General features: G+C 38.9%; 1 protein-coding gene across 4 annotated transcripts in view; it reads left to right on the forward strand.

Moving 5' to 3' along the window:
- celsr1a (cadherin EGF LAG seven-pass G-type receptor 1a) overlaps nucleotides 1-23,493 on the forward strand; it is an 80,050-nt gene that overhangs the window by 16,586 nt on the left and 39,971 nt on the right. For 3 of the 4 annotated variants that reach the window (XM_027151497.2, XM_027151496.2, XM_027151498.2), the window contains exons 2-6: nucleotides 10,326-10,964; nucleotides 11,825-12,047; nucleotides 13,365-13,480; nucleotides 14,887-14,975; nucleotides 21,530-21,610. In XM_027151497.2, coding sequence (XP_027007298.2) covers nucleotides 10,326-10,964; nucleotides 11,825-12,047; nucleotides 13,365-13,480; nucleotides 14,887-14,975; nucleotides 21,530-21,610 — 1,148 coding nt within the window. The remainder of the gene's footprint in view (nucleotides 1-10,325; nucleotides 10,965-11,824; nucleotides 12,048-13,364; nucleotides 13,481-14,886; nucleotides 14,976-21,529; nucleotides 21,611-23,493) is intronic. The other variant, XM_027151499.2, reaches the window with a different exon arrangement.

Below are 23,493 nucleotides of genomic sequence, written 5' to 3' on the forward strand. Positions count from 1 at the left end.
TCAACCCTTCTTTCTGTACTGTCTCTCAAACCTCAGACTTTCTGCCTCAAGCTTTTTGTACAGGAAGTGCAGCAAGAACAAGCTACTAGTAATTTCAACCTCCTTAAAGCTGTCAAGTGATGTGAAAGGCCGGTAATTAGATGAAACCCGTGTGCTAACTGATTTATTCAATGCTTCCGTGTGGTATCGGAACACTTTCCACCCACCCAGACTTATTAATCACAGACCTGGGTAATGGTATTGTAAATCAAAGTAATTCCAGCTTGGTTGCATGTTTTATTTACATTCTTCCATCTCTCAGGCATGCAGATGCCCCACAGGATCTAAGTTCTTGGGATCTGGACTGCTGAAAAGGCATCACAATCGTAAAGCTGCAAACACACCTGGAGCTCCACGATGAAGAGTTTTTGAAGTTTTAATTGAGTTTTGGCTGTCTCTCAACTGATTACTTACTCCTGTGGAGTGCCATAAACCCCAAATGCCACTCTGGTAGCTGGGATCCACTTTGGCTTGTTCTCCTTCCATATTCTAATGTCCCACTGAGAAGAGAACAAAGACATCCAAGCTGGGGATTTTGGTGGAGAGAAAGAAGGCAGATTAAAACCAGAAGAGGCTAGGGTGAGGCAAGCCAGGTGTTTTTTATTGGTCCCCTTCTTTGGATGAATAGGTCTGTGAGTGCAAGCCAGCCCATCACACTGCACTTCAGTCTCATGCATCTGTACACATGTGCTTTCTGTTTTGTTCCAGCCTTGGCTGGGCCAGACAGATGCTTTTATTAGAAAGAGGCCCTCATTAATTAAGCTGAATGTGGGTATGTTGGAGGCATTTAAAGCCTCGGGAGAGCTTGAAGACGAATTCTGTTATGAGACGAGAGGAAAGACTCCAAGGAATGTGTGCAAATCAGGACTAAAGACCTAGTCTCAGAGGAACTGAGATTAACGGTTTTGGGGCTTTTTTTTTTTTTTTTTAAACCTATCCACAAGTGGTCGGTTTCTCACTGTTTCTAAAATGTTTTTTAACCTAATCTGTATTCGCTGCAACTTGAGTGTGTATGAATGATGTTTGTATGCCATGGATAAGAAATGTTTCATGTTGAGAAATTAACGTTTAACTACACAGCTTTTTAAAGCAAATGTATATGCTTGCTAAATGCTTTATCGACTACACTGTCAACATCATTGGCAAGTTATCCTGGAAAAGCAGTGTTAACTCTGATGAAATTCAACTGACAGAAACATTCTTGAACTTTATTACCAGTTTATTAACAAAATAACAGCTGCACTTAGATGTCTATTATAAGCACCACATCTGTATTTAATCCATATATGCTTCAGATGCGGCAATTAGAGAGTATTCTATTTTAAATGGTGCAGAAGATTTTAAACTGCACTGCAGTAGATCACTTTTGAATGTTTAGTGCTGTAGGATAATTGAAGTGGGCATTGTTTGAGGAAAGAAAAGTCTCCTTTTTGCTGAGTTGCAGGACATCACTCGTTGCTGTTTCATAGTGCATGCATGAGTGGAGGCAAATCATTTCAGGCCACACTGCCGCCTTGAAGCGATTATTCCTCTTGTCCCTTTGTGTGTGTGTCTAAGTCTTATTAGTGCAATCCCAAAACTCTGCTCTGAGATCAGCCAAGAAGTGTTTCCCTTAGCAGGTCACTAAATCATGAAGTGAATTTAGCACTAACCCTCTTATCACTGTGACTCGGAAGGGCAGATCCCATCAGAGGAATTCCATTCACTTTTAATAGCTTTCCTCCCTTTAGTCTTGTGTTTCTGGAGTAAAGTCCTATGTGAGAGTGTGTAAATCATTTCATCTTGACTGTCAGGACCCAAAACCTCTCGAAGAATAACTGAGACAAATTCTTCTGCAGATGAATTATTACAGAAGTGCCAGGTATGAGAGCTGAGGAATCCTTTTAACCATCTGAAGTGTGAATTAAGCTTAGTTGTGTTGCCACATGTTTAAGCCCAACCTATGCAGGAAGACCTTTACATTAAAGGTATATAAATTTCGTTCAAACAAGGGGTGTGGCACAGGTGACAATTTTGCAGTGACGGGCATTTATAACCGTCAGAGATTTTAAGTGTTTAATGATTTGAGTATAAAAAGTTCCTTCTAATAAGCAGAGTATCAGTTACAGGCAGCGCTAAAAGTGAGAGCAACCAAACTGGTTTTTGAGCCGAGTTGAACTAAGCTCCATTGTCAGTGTGAGGTGGTGTGTTAAAAGGTCCAAGTGGGTTGTGTCAGTTTTGTGCTAAATCACTCATCCATAGCTGACCTGCAGCACACAGCTCATCTGCTCCTACTCTTAGCAGCAACAGGATATGATTGAACGACTGCTCAAAAGTGTCACTAAAAGCAGTTCACATTACGCAGTGACTTATTCTTACATATTGTTCATCTCATAGCACATACACACACACACACACACACACACACACACACACACACACACACACACACACACACACACACACACACACACACACACACACTCACACACACACCTCTCCTGACACCTGCTTCTCACTAGTTTCCACTCCCTCAACTGCAAGCTTGAACAAAGGCACATGTTCAAATTGTGGGAAAGAGAGCCAACAGCCTGTCAGTGAGTGAAGAGAGTCCTGCAGACAGGCATGCTGACACACTCCAGCTCCTGGCAGCTGCTTTCAGTCACACTCAGTCTCACTAACAGGTGGCAGATTTTTTTGCAGTATCATGCCGTGGCTGAGATAAGGACATTAATGAGGCCCACAGCCTGGGACTTTCGGGAGAGAAAGAGACACATACAGGGAATAAATTACAGTGAGGTTTTAGTGCTGCAGTCATTGCAGGCAGGGACGGTCTCAAAACAGATGTTGGCTATGTGTGAGGTCTGCTGGGCATCTGGATGTAGTCGTCTGAGTGAATGTCTTATCTAAGATAGGATCGTTGTTGTTGTTTTTTTAATTATTACAATAAGAACTGTATGTCTGTTGTTTTCTAAGGATAATGCAGCAGAACTTCAGTTAATTGGAAAACTTGCAAATGTTAAATTTAGTTACATTCAACATGCTACTTGAAAAAGTCAAAAGTCCATTGCCTGGTTTTAGTGATCCTGTGTCCACTGTAGTAAGATTTTTGTTCTCATCTGTGGAATCTAATATTGTCTTCTGCTTTTGTATTCCATTCACCTCAAGGTTAGACATGTCATGTGATCTGAGATGCTTTTCTGCTCATGTCAGCTGTAAAGAGTGGTTATTTGAGGTTTTATAGCCTTTTAAGAGCTTGAACCAGTCTGTTCATTCTCCTGTGGCTTCTATTAAGCCTCTGAGTTTGCCTTTCTCCCGATTTTAATGTTTGATATGAACACTACTCATTCGTAACTTGCATCTGCATGATTCTAAACAGTTTTTTTTTCCTTCAGAAACTTGATTGGCTGATTGGATAATGAGTGGGTTTACAGGTGCTCCTTAATAAAGTGGCCAGCTTTGTGGTGCACTGTCCTGCTATATAGTAGTTTCAGCCACAGAAACAAACTGTTTCATATGTTATCATTTTTTTAAATATATAATTTTTTGTTTTTTTCTTTCTTTATTATTTTGTTTTTATAGAAATGTGTAATATTTTGTTACCCGCATATTAGGCATCTACTGTAAATGTGTATATAGGACAAACAAACAAACGGCAGAGCTTCACTTCGTTTTTTTCAAGCCTACCTTTAATTTTAAAGCGACTGTATTTTAACTTTTGTCTGTGGCTTTCAGGTGAGTTTAAGCAGCACTGATATTTATCAGTGTTATTCACTTTGTTTATCTCTGATTCACTGAATGGCAGTTTTTAACGCTGTCTGGTGGCGGATTTCTTTCAACCCTGCGGAGGTGGTTTTTATTCCATCCCGGGTGATTGTTTACATATTTCTGAAATTGTTTTGATTTGATTGATTGCACGTACATGCTTTGTTATGTCGATGCTTATGTTTATCACTTAGAATTATCGCTGCATGCTTTTGTCCTGTATCACTTTATATTTTTTGTGATAATTATATTCGGAGACAGAAGCAAAGGAAGGTGGTCTGACACTTTCGAGAATTTAAACAATGATTCAAGTGTTAATGAGTCAGCGAGTCAGTTTCTTTGTAGAAGCCTGGGAAATGCATTTTAGCAGTGAATGTCGTTGGGCGGTAGCTCTTATTGGCCCGTTTTTTTCTCCTCTCTGCAGTTCTTTCTGCGCCATGGTGGCTGTTGGCGCCAGGCCAAAGTCCAGCCAACAAGAGATTATGTGGGTCATTTGTCAGCCCCGTTGCCTTGACTACTGCTCTTTCGTAGAAGAGAGACACTGGAACGAGTGTCCCATGTTTTCATCTTGCCTAAAGTTTGGACTTTACCCTCTTTGAGATCCTTTTTTGGTGTCTGTTAGCAACACCTGGATGAATTGAACTCTGACCTGGTAATGCAGGAAGCGGAGATCTGAAACGTGATTATCGCTCTCAGGCAGGCCTCATGTTACTCTGTGCTAAGTGAATTTTAGTCATCAAATTCCATTGCTGTTCTCTCAGCTTGACTTGTTACACATTTACCAGTGTAGATGAGCCTGAAAGTCATGCACCTCACAGTGTACGATGGCATATCAACTAGATAAGGAATCGGTTGTAGCCAATTTAATGCAAAGTGCACATCCTAATTTTAATAATCCTAATCCTAATCTCCACAACATTAGCTCGACGATACATGATGTGTCTCATGGACCAGGTCAGTGGGCACAGCTGTCTAATAGATAGCAGACAATAAGACAATAGCCGAAGGAGAGTTAGAGTAAATGCAGTCTGCCTAGAAGTATTCAATCTGTTAGTGCTTTTTAACTAGGCCCATTGGGCTTTGTCTGCCTTTTTAAACAGTGACTCTTTTATTCTCACTCCCTGCTAAAAAGGAAACTAGACTTTAAGTAATGGTTCACTCATGCTTTTTAGGCTGAAGTCGAACAGGGGCATGAGTTTGAGTTTGTCTACTATGTTTATTTGTGGATTGTGGATTCAAATGATGAGGTTGGATTGAAGTTTTTTCTGTGGTATCCATAGCAACAATGTGAACATCTTTTTTGCAAAAAACCTGCCTCATCACCCACCATTACAGGTTATACTTATATACATTTGACTATCTAGTAGCTGATATTTTAATATTACGACGTACAATGCTGATGTGAAGCACTGCTTGAACGGATGTTGCTGGTTCTCTCTTATTTCCTTGTATTTGGATTGGGTGTTGTATAGAATTTGGATGGTAGTACCTGCACCCAAATATGTCTAAGTGAAGATCAGAGCTTTCACTCTGTAAAGTCTCTTTCACTCTCAGTACTTTCACATTCGTTGTTGAGTTGTAGATTAAGGACCTTCCTTGATGGAGGTTAAGAGAAAAATGAGTAAAGTGTTGGAAGTGTAAATGTGACCTGTTGAGAGGTTTAATGAAAGAGAGAAAGTATTTGAAAAAGAAACGGAAAAGTGGGTTGAGAGATGAGAAAGAAGGAGAGGAGTAGAAAACCACCCCTGTATCCCATATGTGCTACTTTTGGGGCTGGAGGAGGTGTCGATGATTTCAGTGAGGTGTAATCTCATTTTGGCCATTTATTAAGAACATGGGCCCATCTGTCACACCGAAGCTCATCTGATGTTACCTCACAGTGCTTGAAATGTGAGCATGTGTGTGTGCGTTAATTTTTTTGTTGAGCACCACATGCTGTCATAAATACACAATAAAATCCTTATTTCTATTCTTTATTGTGTCTTCTCATTTAATTAGGATACTGGCTCATACTTTGTAGGTTTTTTGTATGTTTTCCATTGACGTCACATTGACGTGTTAATCATTAAACTTAAGTGATTTTATTTAAAAAGCCAAAGAGCTCATAAGACACTGTAAGAAATATCTTACAAATGCATTATCTCATGACACGACAACGGCAATGAAGAGAACACATTTTGTTTTATTTTGTTGATGTTACAAACAAGGTGGACTACACGTTTATTCCATTTGCCTCAAAGAAACTTTGTAATGAGTAATGAAGACTTTTGCATTTACTAATCATTCTTTAAGAAAGGAGATCTTTTTAGTTCACAGATCAGATATCTACGTTGTTATAGAATGCATTGTGTAATGTGAAGTGATGTTCTGTCCCAGTGTTGATCTTCATGGTCCGGTTATTAGTGCCTAGGTCTTTGTTAACAAAGCGGTTTGTGAGTCTGTGTTAGACAAAGACTGAGAGAGAGAGAGAGAGAGAGAGAGAGAGAGACTTGCTGTTTAACTCACCTGAGGACAAGGGCGGTTAGTAGAGGGAAGGAGGGGTGAGTGGCGTTGTATAACTATTGGCTGGGAGGAGCGGCTCTAAGCCTGTGCTATGATTCAAATATTGGAGTGCACTGTGAAGTACGGGGAACGATTGGCTGCTTGTCTCGCCACCTAACTTTTGCTCTCATTGGCTCGTGTAACGTTTTATTGTCTGTAACACTAATTTAGCACGCACTCACAGAAATAGCTTGTTTTGATTTTCTGTGCATAGTTGGTGCTGTGTAATGAAAGAACAAGAGCATTTGTCACAAACTGAAGAAAACACCTGCAGGGCTTGTGCAAGCTTGGATAGTTTCTATATTTTAAAAAAAAATTGCTTTATGTTCCAAGCATTTGATGCCCTCGGTTTACATAGTTTGCAAGTATTCATCAATACTTCAAAGTTTTGTAGCAGTTTAATGGCATATTGGGATTTAGTTATTCTAATATATTTTATTCATAAAAGACATTTTAATTTATTCTTATATAATGTATTTTATTATTTATTAGCAAAGGGCATAAATGCCAAAAAACTTATTCCTGCCCAAACAACACACATATATACATAGAGTTGATGAAAATAATTAGCTGTGGCAATGTTTCTGATCTGTTGAACACAGCTCATCAGAGACAGTTTTGAGTGAGATGCCACATCTAGCCACATTCATTAATTTCCTACAGTTACTTAATGAGTGATTGAGTGAGATGCCAGGACAAATAGGTTCCTTCTCTTTAAAACTAATACACGTGTGTGTGTGTGTGTGTGTGTGTGTGTGTGTGTGTGTGTGTGTGTGTGTGTGTGTGTGTGTGTGTGTGTGTGTGTGTGTGTGTGTGTGTGTGTGGCTTTGTTATAGCAAATAAATGGGCGAATTGCAGTATGTAATAATCACCTGAGCGCACCTGAGAAACTTTTTAAAAAAATTTTAACAGTCAGTGTCAAAAACCATATACACAAACTGTAACCTAATCTGAGCTTATGGGAAGTGTGTGATGATTTTCTCTGAGGTGCTGCATTAGCTGTAGTAGCTCCTGTTCAATGCTAAACATTGCATACCAAGCATACAGAATAACATGCTTGCAGTATTTAACCCCTTGCTGTGGCACAACAGGAAACAGCTGAATGACGCTTTTCCAGCTAAAGCAGCGGTTAGTCTGAACGCTAATAAATTTCACCTGGCAGAAAAAACACGTGAAAGCCATAGATACGTAGCAACTTCAGCATTAGATACTTAATGCTACCCTTTCATTTGCCTCTGGTTTTTTTTTATCACTGGCAAGCATTGTAACGCTGGCTTTAATCACAGCTGTCAATGTGTTTAAATATTGTTTTAAAGTGAACAACAGTGATCACGCAATCCGTTAATCTATGCAAGAACAGTAACAGTATGCAAGAAGTTTGTAGAACAAACAAATGAGTTTGCATTTCTGTGCAGGAAAGGATTGTTGTGGGTTATTCTCCTCCATTCTAGCACATACTGTAGGAGAAATACATTTTTGTCTTCTCGGTTTGTGGATATAGAAGGGAGAAGAGCATATCCTAAAAAACTATGTCTGAATGTATTTAAAAATGTATTATTATCTAGGCTGGTTAACAGTATGTGTGTGGCAGAGGCCCATGTTGTTTACTCAGATAACTAGAACTACACTATAGGTTTTAATGCCTATTGTGGTATTGTGATAGAGTAAAATACAGAGCAAAGTGAGGCATATCACTGACTCAACAGCCTTCGGCAGCATTATCAGCCCTGCACAAACACATGCTAAACATCACGAGCTGACTGACTCACACACCTGTGCATGTGTTATAAAGAGATATATCATCATAAAATATTATTCCTTGAGCATTTATTGTACTGGCACATTTGTTTATCATAAACCAACACCTGTAATTTGTTGTTAATACTACAATTAAGTTATACGACTTTATGATGATACCTCAGTTTTAGCTGATAATTATTTTATGATTTTATGGCTAGTATAGGAAGTGGAGTAGCGACAGTGCTGTAGAGACAGGTTTGTCATGTAGTTTGTTGCTTCCCGCAATGCTGAAGTCATCCCTTACGCTGTTGAGTATCATGTTGGTGATTCATAGCTCTACGGGGTTCCCGTTGTGACATCCTCAGTAATGCCCTACTGTTCACCCCTGCAGAGTTCCCATTATTGAGCTAATTCCAGCAGCTGAAATGTTAAATATAGACTCAGGACAAACAGTGACATATGCTCTGGGAATAAACTCAGGCATTTGTGCTTTTGTCAGTCTTTGTGAGTACGATTTGCCTTAGCATCAGTATCGATAACTCACCAAATCTAGGGAGAAAAAAAATAAATAAGGAATAAAATATGATCTAATATTATTTATTTTTAATATTAATTAAAATTATTAAATTATATTAAACTGGTGTCTACTTACTGGTGACAGCTCTGCCTCACTGCCTCTTACTCATGCTTAAAATATAATAGAAGTGTAATGAATGACTATTTGTGAGGCGATGTGGCTCGACTTTAATGTGTGTATTGGTAGTCTAAGATTACGTAATGTGTCTGCATACGAGTCTCTGTAAATTTGTCATTACTGTAGTAATAATAACAGAAATTAGAGTAAGCACATTGATATAAGCTAAGCAGATCTGAGAATACAACACCATTGTGTTATAAACAAAATTGTATTCCTTCAGACTGATGTGTCTTTGAAACAGCATAAGGTTACTGTGTAATTGCAAGAATTAGGTATTAGAGTCCAACTAAAGTGGCATGTAACATTGATTAATTATCTTTAGCTAAGAGAACTAAAATCACACTTGTGTGTTTAATAAAAAATAACATAAACAACTTAAACTACATGCCATCAGCTTAATGTTCAGAAAGACATACCGTTCACGTTTAAAGTATCACTTGGACTTTGTAACCTGGAAGTTTAAAATCTTAAGAGTGTGTTATTGTTCAGGATATTCATGGGGGATCAGCAGAGAGGTAGGTACATGTGTGTGGTATATCAGCTGCTCCATGTGCAGCAGCATGTGGAATAACAGCACTAGGGCTGTACGCTGAGGCACATGGGGGGCACAGTTATGGATGACTGTAACAGATAGGGACTTCTGTCCTGGCCTTGTTTTACTCATCGTCTCTTCAGCTCTCGGCTCTTAACACAGCTGCTGTTGTCTTTTAGCCAGGAAAGGAACAGAGTATAGGTGCAGAATTTGAACCTGCTGGACCCCACACAGCTAATAGATAAAGGAACATATATTAGTAAAGGAATTTATATGTCAAACTAGTCATATATAATGGTTAGCATTCCAACTTCGACCCTCTTCACCCCAGTCTGGACAAACAATCCCAGATTAAACAGGATTCTTTTTTAATACTGGTAGTAACAGCTCTGTCTCATTGCCTTTGCTCTGTCTCATGCTTTATTGATGGGAGTGTGATTTTACTCTGAAAACAGACACCACTTTATTTTGAAAGCTGTATTGTTTTGCTAGATCTATTAATTAGATACACCTGTTTCCTAGTTGTTTCTTGCCAGAGCTGAATAGTGCTTAGATCAGTGATCTAAGACCATCCTTCAGGTAATATCTACAGCCACTCAGAGACATGGGTTAAATGTCTCAATGGATAACACATGGATCTCCTGGATTAAAGTAATATAGTTCTTTAGAATATGCATATTGGTGGAAAATCAAAACGAAACATGACATGTGTTTCCAGGTGTAGATGTTAGAAGAAATCTGTGCTGAGAGATTATTAGTGAAGACATGAACAATAAAAAAAAGGAGAAATAGAATTTGTATATTTGTTTATTTGTATTTATAGATGATGTAGAACTGGCTGTGGTTGTGTGCATTTCTGCATTGTTCTGTGAGACTTTAATGACCTATAATGGTTCAAGGGGACTTTCATGCCATTTTATTAATTTGATTTCAAACTGATTTTTCAATTGGTCCACATATTACAGTTCTCTGATGTTTCAGAAGACAGCATACAGTTTTGTGTAATATCTTGCTATTCGGTCTTTCTCGCAGATGGACTCCACCGAGTAACAGCACTCTGCACCCTCCGTGTGACCATCATAACGGACGACATGCTGACTAACAGCATCACAGTGCGCTTGGAGAACATGTCCCAGGAACGCTTCTTGTCACCACTGCTGGGACTGTTCACCGAGGGCGTGGCTGCTGTCCTGTCAACAAGCCGCGATGGTGTCTTCATATTTAACGTGCAGAATGACAGTGATGTCAGTGGCAACATTCTCAACGTAACCTTCTCAGCCCTGCTTCCTGGAGGGAGTCCTGGCCACTACTTTCCCTCGGAGGATCTTCAGGAGCAGATCTACTTGAACCGCACACTGCTGCGCCACATCTCCAGCCAGAGTGTGCTGCCTTTTGATGACAACATCTGCCTGCGTGAACCCTGTGAGAACTACATGAAGTGTGTATCAGTGCTGAAGTTTGACAGCTCGCCGCCTTTCATTGCCTCCGACACCATGCTGTTTCGACCCATCCACCCAATCAATGGGCTACGGTGTCGCTGTCCAGCTGGTTTCACAGGTGACTACTGTGAGACCGAGATCGACTTGTGTTACTCAGGACCATGTCGCAACAACGGCCACTGCAGGAGTCGAGAAGGCGGTTACACCTGCGAGTGTCTGGAGGACTTCACTGGTGAGTTTGGTGTCATGTTTAGAGATACTTGATAGGTTGGTGGTGGGTAATGTGCCAAGTTTTGTTCTGTAAGCTAAGGTGTCTATATTAGCTTTCAACATATTAAACATTTTAACGTACACTGAAATACTATACAGTGTGCAAGACATTGTCAGCTGTTTATATGGTAAAAGTAGATCAAGCACTATGGATATGAATTCTTCATAGCTTTTCAATAGTGTCTGATAGTGTGTGGCCTCTTTTCTTCACCCTGAAGTGAAGCCATCTCCTTTACTTCATTATAAGGGACAGTTATCATCTATGATCATCTCCTCCTGCCGATTGTAATTGCACCCTGTGCTTTGAAGGCCACAATTCAATTCCAGGTAGTCTGTGGTCATTATAGCAACGATGACAGCCTGGACCCCGAATGTCTACCACTCGCTCTCGTTCTCACATTAGAATGAAATGTATCCTTGTAATTTCCTCACAGAAAGGATTACAGTGCGGAAAGCAGGAGTCATTAACAGCGCAGTGACGGCCATCCTGTCCCCCTTTCCAGCACATACCTGGCCCTGTCCAGATCTTGTCAGGATAATGGTTGACACATAACCCTGTGAGGTTGAAAGACCATCTCGGAAGCTAGAAACACTGGAGCCAATGAAGATAGGTCTGTTAGGAGAGCTGAAGCGAACTCAGCTTTGATTTTGAGCCAGGGAGTCTTAAGGACATTGGCATTCTGCAATGGAACATAGGTGTAATTTATCCTCACTGACATGGAGTTTGAGTTGTCATTGCACACAATAAAGATGAGAGGTGTTGCGTATTCCAGCATCAAAATATCAGTCTGTCTGTAATTAACTGCTTCTGCTCTAATCAAGGTGAACAGTGCGAGGTGAACGCCCGTTCGGGCCGCTGTGTCCCAGGCGTATGCAAAAATGGAGGGAAGTGTGTGGACCTGCTGGTGGGTGGCTTTATCTGCCAGTGTCCATCAGGCGAGTACGAGAAGCCCTACTGTGAGATGACCACGCGCAGTTTCCCAGGACAGTCCTTCATCACCTTCCGAGGCCTGAGGCAGAGGTTCCACTTCACTGTCTCTTTTATGTAAGTTCTTTAAATGTTTTGCCCCTCCTTAAGGTAACTATGAAGACCTGCCCATGTTTTCACACTGCTTGTATGCTGACATGCCTGCTTTTTGCCTTTCCGACTGTGAAATTATAATTTATGGCCATATGAGGTTGCACAAACAGAAAAAAAAACAAACAGGAGCTTTTGTTTGCTTCTAGGACATGTGGAGACTTATATGCTTTTTTCATCGCACAGTCACAGAGGAGTTCTCAACACTGTGCAGAATACTTTCTGGAGACTATTATATATTCAGGGTTATCTAAACTGTTAGTGTTTACTGACTTTGACTTTTAACTGAATGCAATGAGTTGGCTATTATACTGAAACAGAGTATGAAAATAAGAGCTTTTTTTAAGCTCATATTTTATTTCCAGTGACAGATTACCTGCTAAGTCAGATTATTATAAATGTATTGAAAGACAAAAAAGACTACTCAGTGTCTGAGATGCAAATACAGCTCCTGGCCATCATTCTCTTCTAAGTTTAAAGCATACTCTTACTTAGCTGTGGGAATGTCAGTCTTAGATGTAGACTTCTTATATTCATCTGATTTGAACAGCTTAAAATAAAGCACAAGTGTTTCTTAAACATTTAGGATGTGTTTAGGGTTCGTATTGGACTGACTTTAAGATGTCCTTAGTCGATTAAGTGCCTTAGAAAAAATGGCTGTATGTGTTAAAATTGTGGAATTTGGAATGATTTGTTTTCTTTGTTTTTTAAAAATGTTTAACAAATAATATTTTATTTTAAAACAAAATGACATAACGCAATTGATTTTTCTGTTTATGTTAATGTTCCTCAGAGGTCAGAGGTAATCTGTTGAATGTAATAAACGTAGAGGAAGGGTCATTAGTGAATTATGTGGGCTCTCAGGCTCTCATGAACTGTATAATAACAGGATGGGGTCTGTGTTGAGAGAACATTATCAGTGTTTTGCTTGGTTGGCTGGGTCTTCCTGCAGTGCACCTCTTTTCCCAGCTGCTCCCTGACTCGTCTGCCCTCGCCACACCCATAGCAGAGAAGCCACTTCCTGTCTCAAGATCACTGGTTTTGCACTCACTTCAATTCTCTGACTTGCGTCTCCTCTCCTTTGTTGCTCTTTATCACTTAAGCATGAACATTTTTTTACAGTTCCTCTTTCTTTTCTTTTTTCCCTTGGGAAGGTTAAATGAGTTAGTTTATTGTTATTTAATAGTAACTTTTGATATTTTTCTGGCATGTTAATGTGAAGTTGAATGAGAAACACAGAGACTGATGTTATCATATTGTTTCATTTCTTCCTCTCTTTTCCAGGTTTGCTACACAAGAGAGAAATGCTCTGCTTCTTTACAATGGCCGCTTTAATGAGAAACATGACTTCATCGCTGTGGAGATAATTGCGGAGCAGGTCCAGCTCACCTTCTCAGCAGGTGGCTTTCTTATACCGTTTCAGCTTTCACATAATACCACGTATATCATGTATTGTGTGGTTAATAGCTAAACTATTAGGGTTCTGTTAGCGCTCTAATGAGAAATCGAAGTGTCTGTAACAGAGTCTCTCTGTTTCTCTGTTAATATGCAAACAGGTTGGGAAGTTAAGCCTGGTTTATGCTCCAGTAGAAATAACATGACCAGTAAAAATAACATGAGCTGTGGAAAATGAAAATGTTGTTAAATATTACAGTATATCTTGTGGAAACAGAGATATTGTGCTTTTTCATCTATATAAGATCTAGGGAAAGTGTGTCTCTTACAGAAATCAAAATGAAACCTAGTATTCACTGAATTTTAATGTAAAACTACAAAACATAGATAATGTTCACAAAGGTTTACTAGAGAAGCTGCAAATTCTAGGAGGGGTTTTAGGTATGTTATTTAGCACAGGTTTAGCGTGCTGACATTTTCTACACACCTTATCATATAATGATCAAGTGAAAAAGGGGTCAAAAAGCAGCTTGTGGAATCATGTGCACTATAACAAGTGTGCATAATAAAAATGACTTATTCCTCATGAATCGATCATATTTACTACAGACATCCTCAGGCAATAATACTGAACATAACCTTACAGTTAGAGTTAGAAACTCCTGTAAATGTGCAGGTAGTATGCAGTGTCTCCATCATCTTCTAATAAAGCAGTATGGATTTACATTTCATATGCTTTTTGATCCACAAAATAATTAGTCTTCAAATTAAAATTTGGCTCATGTATTTTTAGGGCCTTGCCCCAAACCCAAAGCCCATATGAGGAGAGACAAGGTATCTTCTATCAACTTTATGTGTGTTTGTACCATACGATTGATTTTCTCCCAATGAAATAGGCAAAAAAATACAACAACTTTAAGTTTGCTTTGAGGATCTTGTTGTGCAATCTAGGCCACAATGGCAGGTTACTGTTTACTGACTCCTTGGGAATGCCTGCCAAAGAGCTCCTGCCTTTAGTAAATATGCCTCTAAATCCAGTGTAAATCTCTGTTGGTGGTGTTGCACAGCCAGGTGAATGAAGTCTATTGATAGGAAAGAAATCCCTGCCACTTGCAGGCGTGATGGATTGTGTCTCGCTTTGTGCTTTTGCCACTACATGATCTTATCAGCAAGGAGACAAAAAGACATTTCTGTAACACGCCAGAACATATGTTGAACAGTGTAATCTATTTAGGAAAGATTTATAATTATAGATAAATACTTTGTTTTTACATATTGTACAGTAATAAAGCTTTTGTGTGATTTGTTTAATAAACCACACAAAAGTTTTTTTTTGTTTTTTTTCCCCCAATCCCTTTTTTCTACCTAATTCAGCTGTCTCATTCATCTGTTTTTTGTTTTTCTTTCTCAGGAGAGACTAAAACTACCGTGGCGCCGTTTGTACCAGGTGGTGTTAGCGATGGCCAGTGGCACTCTGTTCAACTCCACTACTACAACAAGGTAAGACGCTGCTCGTTATACTGTTTTTGCTCACGTTTACCTCATCGCCCTCTATTTGTACATATATACATGTTTACACAGTGGACTGTTTTTCCTACCTGCACTTCTCTTATGATAATCCAATGGGTCCTTAGCAGTTAGCAGGCACAAGATGGTTGTATAGGTCTTGTATGTGATGCCGTAGTGAAATTATTCTATTAAAAATGCACTTATACACGCACACTGCTGTTACAACGGTTCAGTGGCTTCCTTTCCCAGCATGTTCAAAATACTGCACTATAATGGCTTACATAAGTATTCACCTGGAATTGAAATAACTTTAACAGACGTATTACAGTATATCATGAATTTACATTAAAATAGTCTATAATACTGAACAGTTTTAAAAAAAGTATAAAAATAGTCTTTGAATTCATAGTATTAGTTCCTGCTGGTGTGAAATCCCAAGGTTACTTCTAGAGCAACCGGTTTTCATCTTTTAGTTCAAAGTGTAATGTCAAACATAATCATGAAGTCCAGGACAACGTTCTGGAAATGTTTAAATCTGGCTTTGGTTATTAAAAAACAAAACAAAAAAAATTAACACAAACATTTGCACATTCTGTAAAGCAAAATTACATCTGTTTTTAAAAAATAGAACGAACAGGGTTCAACCATGACACATGATAACTAGATGAGACCATCCGCCAAAATTTAGCGCCCGGAAAAGGAGAGGATTAGAGAAAAACCAAGGATAGAGGAAAAGGGGAGAGGGCCACAGTGTGTTATGTCTGGCGGGTAATTATCAAACGTAAGAATAAAGCCTCTGAAGCTTAAGCATTAGGAGCACAAAGTACACGCAGCTTTTCTGTTAGTTCAAAGTATCATGCTGTGAGCTATTTATGTTCACTGCAGAATGAACTCAAAAGATGATGATGATGATGATGATGATGATGATGATGATTATTCTTAGTAGTAGTAATAGGGTTGCCACCTTCAATACAGAAAAATAACGGACGCCTGCCGCAGCGGGGGCCACACCCCTCGGGGCCACAATGACCACAATCCCAATGGCGTGCCAGTAGTGGTATATAATAACTTAAAGCATGTATTCTTAAAAATATTAAGATTGATACCAATGGACATTTGTAATAAGATATCTGCTATTGAAATCAGTGTGAACAGACGCACTCAGTCTCTCACTATCACAACTTAAGTGGTCATATTAAATACACAGCTATGACAATAATAAATATACACCAACAAAGTGTGACTGAGAACACAAAAATAAGCTTTTGGAGGAACTTGTGAACCATATTTTATTAACTTATTATTAAATTAACAGATCCATAACTTAATTATAACTTGCAAACTTGCAAAAGATCTTCCGTGAACATCATGAACATAATAACATCAGTGGATGTATATCAGTGTATCAGATGCCATTGTTTCATATGGATTTTCTGTCACTCTGACTCTGTCAAAAGAACCAGCGAGGCGGCATCCCGCCCTCCTCTGACTGATTGGCCGTGATTTACAGCCCGTAACCCTAAAACAAACCAATCAAGCCAACGATGGCAATGAGTATTACCCAATCAGGGGCAGAATAGGACGCGTCTCCACACAATGCGGGTGGGGTGATTTGCATGGGATGCTGTATAATTTGGACCTATGTAAAATACGGGACAAATCGCGTCCCGTATTGATTTGATACGGGACGCGTCATTTTGCCTGTAACCCTAAGTAGTAGTAGTAGTAGTAGTAGTAGTAGTAGTAGTGTTTAGATAAACTATCATGTCAGTAGCACGGTCAGGTAAGATTACTTGTTCTACACTATAGCTTATCTGAGGAAAAGAGGAGATTTTCTTAAACTTTTGCTCCTGGCTTGTTTGTCACTCAATTTCTGCTTCGTGTATCATCAAAAGGTCCATAACATAAGTATTAAAATCACTTTACGTCAACAAATTACCATTTTTTCCCCAACTTTAATTGTTAGTTGCTAAATATAAATTAGAATGCAATACACTAGAGATTCTATTTTGCTTTCACAGAGGTTGAGAAATTTTTTTCTGTTACAAAAGCCACAGGTGTCTTTTACTCCCCTTTGAGTCCTGCTTCATCTGAGCCTAGGATATTACACGCTGAACTCATCGGCGTTACACAGGCCTGAATCAGCACTCATAAAAGCCCCGGTGGTGATTTTTTTTTTTATTATTCACATGCATAAAAAGGTACAGAGTGTATTCCGATGTAAGTACAAGTAAACGTTCATAAGGACGGAGACAATGAAGTGTTCTCGTGTTCCAGTCCCTGGCAAAGGGACTATAAAAGCTGAAGAACGCTTTCCTGCACTGACTTTAATTGGCAGGGGTTTAGGCTGAACCGGTTTGACAGCCATAGAGTGTTTATTAGTTCTTAAACTCTGGGAGCATTGAGAAAAGTCCTGATAGAGTCAACATAATGAACTGTTCATTTTTTAAGATGCCTTAAAGTGAATGCCTATTATCCATGCCAGCAATTAACAGCACTATCACGTTGCGTACACAGACCACAGGTCACAGGTTGTGGCTGTTCCTTCAGTTGCCACTGTGTCTGAGGACATCTTACCATGGAAACCATTGAGCTTGATTTTCACGCTGCATGTCTGGGCAGAATTGTTGATCATGTTCTTTGTTAATTTCTTTATTTGTAATGGTTAAAAACAGTATATTAGGGTGTGAGTCATATTATGAGAAACATTTCAGAAAGGGTGTAGCTGGCTTGTAGCATGCACAGTTATCATCACATCAGAATTGCATGATATATTACATGTATATAGCTTATGTTAAATGAAATGAGACAATGTAGCTATCTTATGTTAAAAACGTAACCTCGTACATGTTTTAATCATATAGGGTCACTTCCTAAAGATAAAGATCTTACAGACCAGCTGTGTGTATCAGACATCTCAAACATCTTCATTCGGCCACAGCAGTCAAGGCTTCCACCGCTTAATTTGTTACTGCTGCTGCTGAAAGAGGTCAGAGGATACTGGTTGAAGCTGACAGGAAGGCTACTGTAGTATAAATAACCACTCTGTATAGACATGGGGAGAGAAAGTCCTCTGAATGTGCAATGACGAATCTGGACAGTTGAAGATTAGGAAAATATCACCTGGTCTTTTTTCAGCTAAACAGTGTATGAGCCTACTGTTTTTCCAGTTTTTGGCTGATGACAGTGAATCCCAATGTAGTCTTCTGCTCATTAAAGTCTGATGTGCTGTGTATTCACTGTGGTTAGTGGTTACTGGTTACTCTTTGCCGTTAGTGTTGCTATAGCCTGTTAGCCTTTCATCTCTGACCTTTTACACACAGACACACAGACACACACACACACAGACACACACACACACACACACACACACACACACACACACACACACACACACACACACACACACACACACACACACACACACACACACACACACAGACAGAGAGAGAGGCATGTATGAGTCCCACTTAGTCTCACAGCTTGGAGCTGACATGGTTCATGAAAGGTGATTTATACGACTGCATTGTTCAGACACACACTTAAACACACACACAAACATTTTGCTTGTCCTAAGGTGGCTTAGCCTTTTATAGGATGTTCAGGGTAAAGGGCAGGTTAAAGCTGTCAGACACAGGGCAGATGAAACAGCAGCAGAGAGCCACACCTGGCCATTAAGTGCTATTCAGACTTTCTGTTGAAATCAGCTAAAGCTTTGCTGCAAGCTCACCACTCGTGTCAGTCAGGACCAACAGAGTGTTGTGTGTATTTCTGTGTGTATAACTGTCCTTTTAACAGCCTAGAAAAGATTCATTTAGCTCACGTTGGCGGAGTGTTGTCCTTCTTATTGCCTTACTTCAGATTTATGGGGTCAAAGGGTGGACATATAGTTGCTCCCTCTGGGAAGTAACACTGTCTCTGTCCCGACTCTAAGAGGTCAGAGTTCATGCAGTAACAGGCTCCATGTAGGGTCACTAGGTTTGCTGAATTGAGGCATAGTGATGAGAACGAGCAGGAAATGCTCTTTCTTGCTTCACTTGATTTGAAGGGATCTTTACACTTACCTATACAGGACAGATAAGTAGTAATTTTGTATAGTGTAAACAAGCAAGGCTCCAAAAATAGCAATATTACTTAGAAAGAAAAAAACAACACACTGTGTAGGAAGACTAAAGAGCTTGAATAATAATACAGATACTCATCAAATGTCATTTAGAGAAGGTATTTACCACATATCTATCTTCAGTTTTTAGTCATGTTTATTAATATGAAATATCACTTTCTTGGCATTTCCAGGCTGATAACAAGCACATGACATTCTGACAGCTAATTTTAGATGTATTCATTTGCCTGAAGTTTATATTGGGTTAAACAGTAGTGACCATTCAGCACAGAGCTCATCCAGATTCTCAGACAGCTCTGTTCTCACTTTGGCATGCAGCAAGATGTAACTTTATTAGTTACCGGGGCGTATGATATGACAATGTGACGTTGCACTTACTTTAAATTAGTCCACTGCAGGTTTTCGTAGAGAGTAATAGATGTATTTATGCACATAAGGATAGCTCACAGGCAATGTTTTCTATCAAACAAGTGAGTTCCTGTTATAGCAGCTATACAAAGCTTTTCCATCACCTGGTTCTATTTTTGATTTCTTTCTTTAAAGTTACTTGGTTAAAAAGTCTGCCATTTTATACTCTTCTATTGGCCAAAAACATACTTTTTTGTGACCGAGACTCCTTCTTTGTCCTTGTATCCATAAAGAAATCATCACCGTATCAACAGAAAGAGTTTTATATAAATGTATATTATTAAACTTAGTTTATGTTCAGCATACACCATGCAAGTTCTGTGAATTAGCTTTTTAGCTGTCAAGATAACAATAAATGTGCATTAAAATAAATCTGTAATTTGAATTACTATACCCCCGGTATTGTCAGAGCTATGCTGCAACAAGAAATGCATCAATCAACACCTTTAGATATGCAAATATTCTTTTTTTTAACCAGTTTCATTTGTTTTTGACTAGTTTTCCATAATTTCACATTATACTGTAGTTGCTCCTGTATATTGTGGTCCCACTTTGACTGTGGCAAATATACACAATGTTAATATTATTTAAAATAATTTTAAACAGTACATTCAAGAGGGAAGTCATTAGGTACAGACATTAAGAAACTCACCCAAAACGGTTGCAGTAAAGTAACATGTCATAATTAAAGTAAATTGTGTTGCTGTTTTTGATATTTTAAAGTCATGTGCACCCCAGTTTCTTGTGCCAATACACATTGGTTTGTATGTTTCATTCTCTGTAGTCCCACACTTCAACCTCCACCTTAACTGAGCTGTAGTGATATACTACATTATGTAAAAATGTTCTCAAGAGCTGTTGTGTAATGTTTTTTTGCCATGTTGTAGATAGAATATGTCTTAAAAGAATAACAAATGAGTGTATATATGAGTACATATATATTTATATGATTGCCAGTTTACAGTTATAACAGCCTAGTAATTACCAAACTAGCTAATCCGTGTAAGCTTTTTTTTTTTTGCATAGTGTGCCTCTGTAATTCCGAATCACAGCTGGAGATATTAAATACATTCGTTGCTCTCCGTGTTAATTTTTGTAGTTGTAGAAACAATGGTCGCATTCTCTAGTGAGTTTCTCCCAGATGTCAGTGAGAGGTGTGTGGGTGTGTTCGTGTTCTCAAGAGAAATTACACCAACACACCCACAGCAAGAAGAAAAAAACACAGCTTTAACAAATGAATGTTGAAAAGCAAACGGCAGAGCTTAGTAGATATGACATTTCACACAGTCTATGTTCATTATTCATTTATTTATATACCTTAAACTGTTTTGGTTAAAACTGTAGACACTTAAGACATCGGGTAGACAAGGTCTATTTCATGCGAGCTGCTTTTCATTTTTGTCTGTTTGTTTTGTTGTATAATTGAGTATCTGCCTTGTATTCCAAACTGGATAATAAACATGTTGCCAAATCTGTCAGTGGTTACTGTACATAATTTGTTGTCTTTCTTCACAGTTATACGATTCAAAGTGTGAGTCTCTAGGAACCTCACAATTCAAGCAAAATTTAATTCAGGATGCTTGTAAAATAAACATCTATGGGACTTCTTTGGGAAATGTCTATTTGTTATAATCATATCTATAACATATAATAAGATTAGCTTATTGTATGGCCACTTTACTGCTTTTATTGTTATATTTTCCACAATCATAAAAACCTCAGGGCATAATGGGAGGTTAGAGCACACTTCACTAATATTAATGTGTTTAGTTTAAGTTGTGCAAAATAAAAAAATAAATAAAAAACCACACACGTACCAATTATGATCTCGTTGCACTTTGGAAGTGACTGTGAGTCATAAAAACCAGCCGTAATAGTTATCAACAGTGATGTCGCCAACCTTCACAGTTGGCTCTGATTTTATGCCTCCGCACATACATGCAGAGATAGGAGAGGGGAGAGAGGCCTGTAGCATGGACTCTAATTGAGCCTTTCTCTCTCATGGTCTACCCAGGACAGCCTGCACCTGCTGGACGCCAGTGGGGTGCTGCGTGTCCCGCTCTATACAGCCTGGCTGGAGCTCACACATAAGGAGGTACAGTGGCCTAGTCTAGCTCTAGCTCTGCGGTGGCGGTACTGCTAACCTGTGGCTCTCTATTTCTGCCACATAAACTACCCTTAATGCCCTGATGGCTGAACCTGGGTCAGATCTCATGCAGTCCTGTTCAGTCCTCCTGCTAGACTGAAAAGGGAATGAAAAGCATGTTTCCTGTTCACATTGTCTGAATATGTCTTCATTTTCCTTAATCATTGCCAAGAAATAGCAGAAATGCCTTATGTGGCCATCATGTCACATGGAGTTGGAGTCTTGCCAAGATTCATTTCTATCTAGCAGTAAAGTGCTCTGTTGAAGCATGTCTTAAAAAGTCTTTTGATCGTTTTTATCCAAGAACCAAAGATTTATGTGAAATGGGAGTGAATGACTGTTGACAGTGATTGACTTTCATCTCATAACTTATTAGGTTTTTGGTAAAAATGTGAAGCATTTAAAATATCTATGTGTTTGTGGGTCTAAAATTAATGGCTGGCTTTATATAGTAAAGCACAAATAACAGTTCGGTCTATAACATGGTCCATGTTACAGCTTTAAAGAATTGTTCAAGTCACAGGAAATATACAGTGACCCCAGGAAATGCCACACGTTATTCAACATATCATACTTTGCTGATCCGAGTGATCGAAGGAGTGGTGCTGTGATTGCTTTGCTTTTGGTTAGACTCAATGTGGGACCGAGTAGTGCTAATAAAAGCAGGTGGGGAAGCTGTCAACTGTGTAATACTATATGCAAATAAAGCTTGCATTATATTGAAATGAAAAATACACGTAGAAATGAGAAAATCATTAATGATTCTTTCTTGTAGAACACATTTTGTCTTGCCAAGACCAGTAGTAAAATAAGTGTTTGGCTACTTTTTTGAACCTATTAAATGTGTATGTTTTGTTTCGCTTTGATCGTTGTAGGTTTAACTGCTTCTCAAGTCTGAATTTAGTTTGCTTTGGCATTAAATCAACATTATGATTTAACATTAACCATTTCCAGCACCACATAACAAACATTTAGCTTTTCAGAAATGGATTACTGGATAGATATAGACAAACTCCCTGTACAGAAACACTTTTACACAAGCCCAATCATGTAGTTATTTAATCAGCTATCAATTTGGAGAGTGGAAAAATACTTGTTGATTTTTTTTAATCTTCAATGCTCCAGTTTGAGAGTGTATGTGCCTATGATAGCCTTAGATTCTTGTTCTTGGCTGATAAAAGTGGGACTCGATGTGATCTGTTGTCGGAGTTCAATAACCTCAAAATCTGATGTGTTGTGCTTTCTGTTCTGCTCATGACAGTTGTAAAGAGTATTTATATGAGTTACTGTACTTGTCCTGGCAGCTCAAACCAATCTGGCCATTTTCCTTCGACCTTTCTTATCAACAAGGTGTTTCCACCCACAGAACTTTCCATCACTCAGAGACTGTAGTGTGTGAAATTTCCCGGATATCAGCAGTTTCTGAAATGCTCAAACCAGCCATACTACACACAACCATAACACAATCATAGTCACAGAGATCACAGTTTTTGTTCATTTTGAGGTTTGATGTGAAAATTAACTGAAGTGCTTGACCTAATATTTTTTGCATTGTGCTGCTGCAAAATGATTGGCTGATTACAGAACTGTCACACAGTTAATTCCATTGTCCAGGTCTTCCGATGTTCCTAATAAAGTGGACAGTGGGTGGATATTTTGTGCCATGCATGTATATGGGTAAAACTATTCACATTGTTTTTTACAACTGCATAAAATCAAATAAACAATAAACCACGTTTCTATCAGCTCCCATCATAGGAAGCATTTTGCCTGTAGGTTTCAAAATCAGAGAGATGTATAGGACAGAAAGGATGAGGCATGTGGTCTGACTA

Source organism: Tachysurus fulvidraco, chromosome 19, assembly GCF_022655615.1.
Source record: "Tachysurus fulvidraco isolate hzauxx_2018 chromosome 19, HZAU_PFXX_2.0, whole genome shotgun sequence".
Classification (NCBI taxonomy): domain Eukaryota; kingdom Metazoa; phylum Chordata; class Actinopteri; order Siluriformes; family Bagridae; genus Tachysurus; species Tachysurus fulvidraco.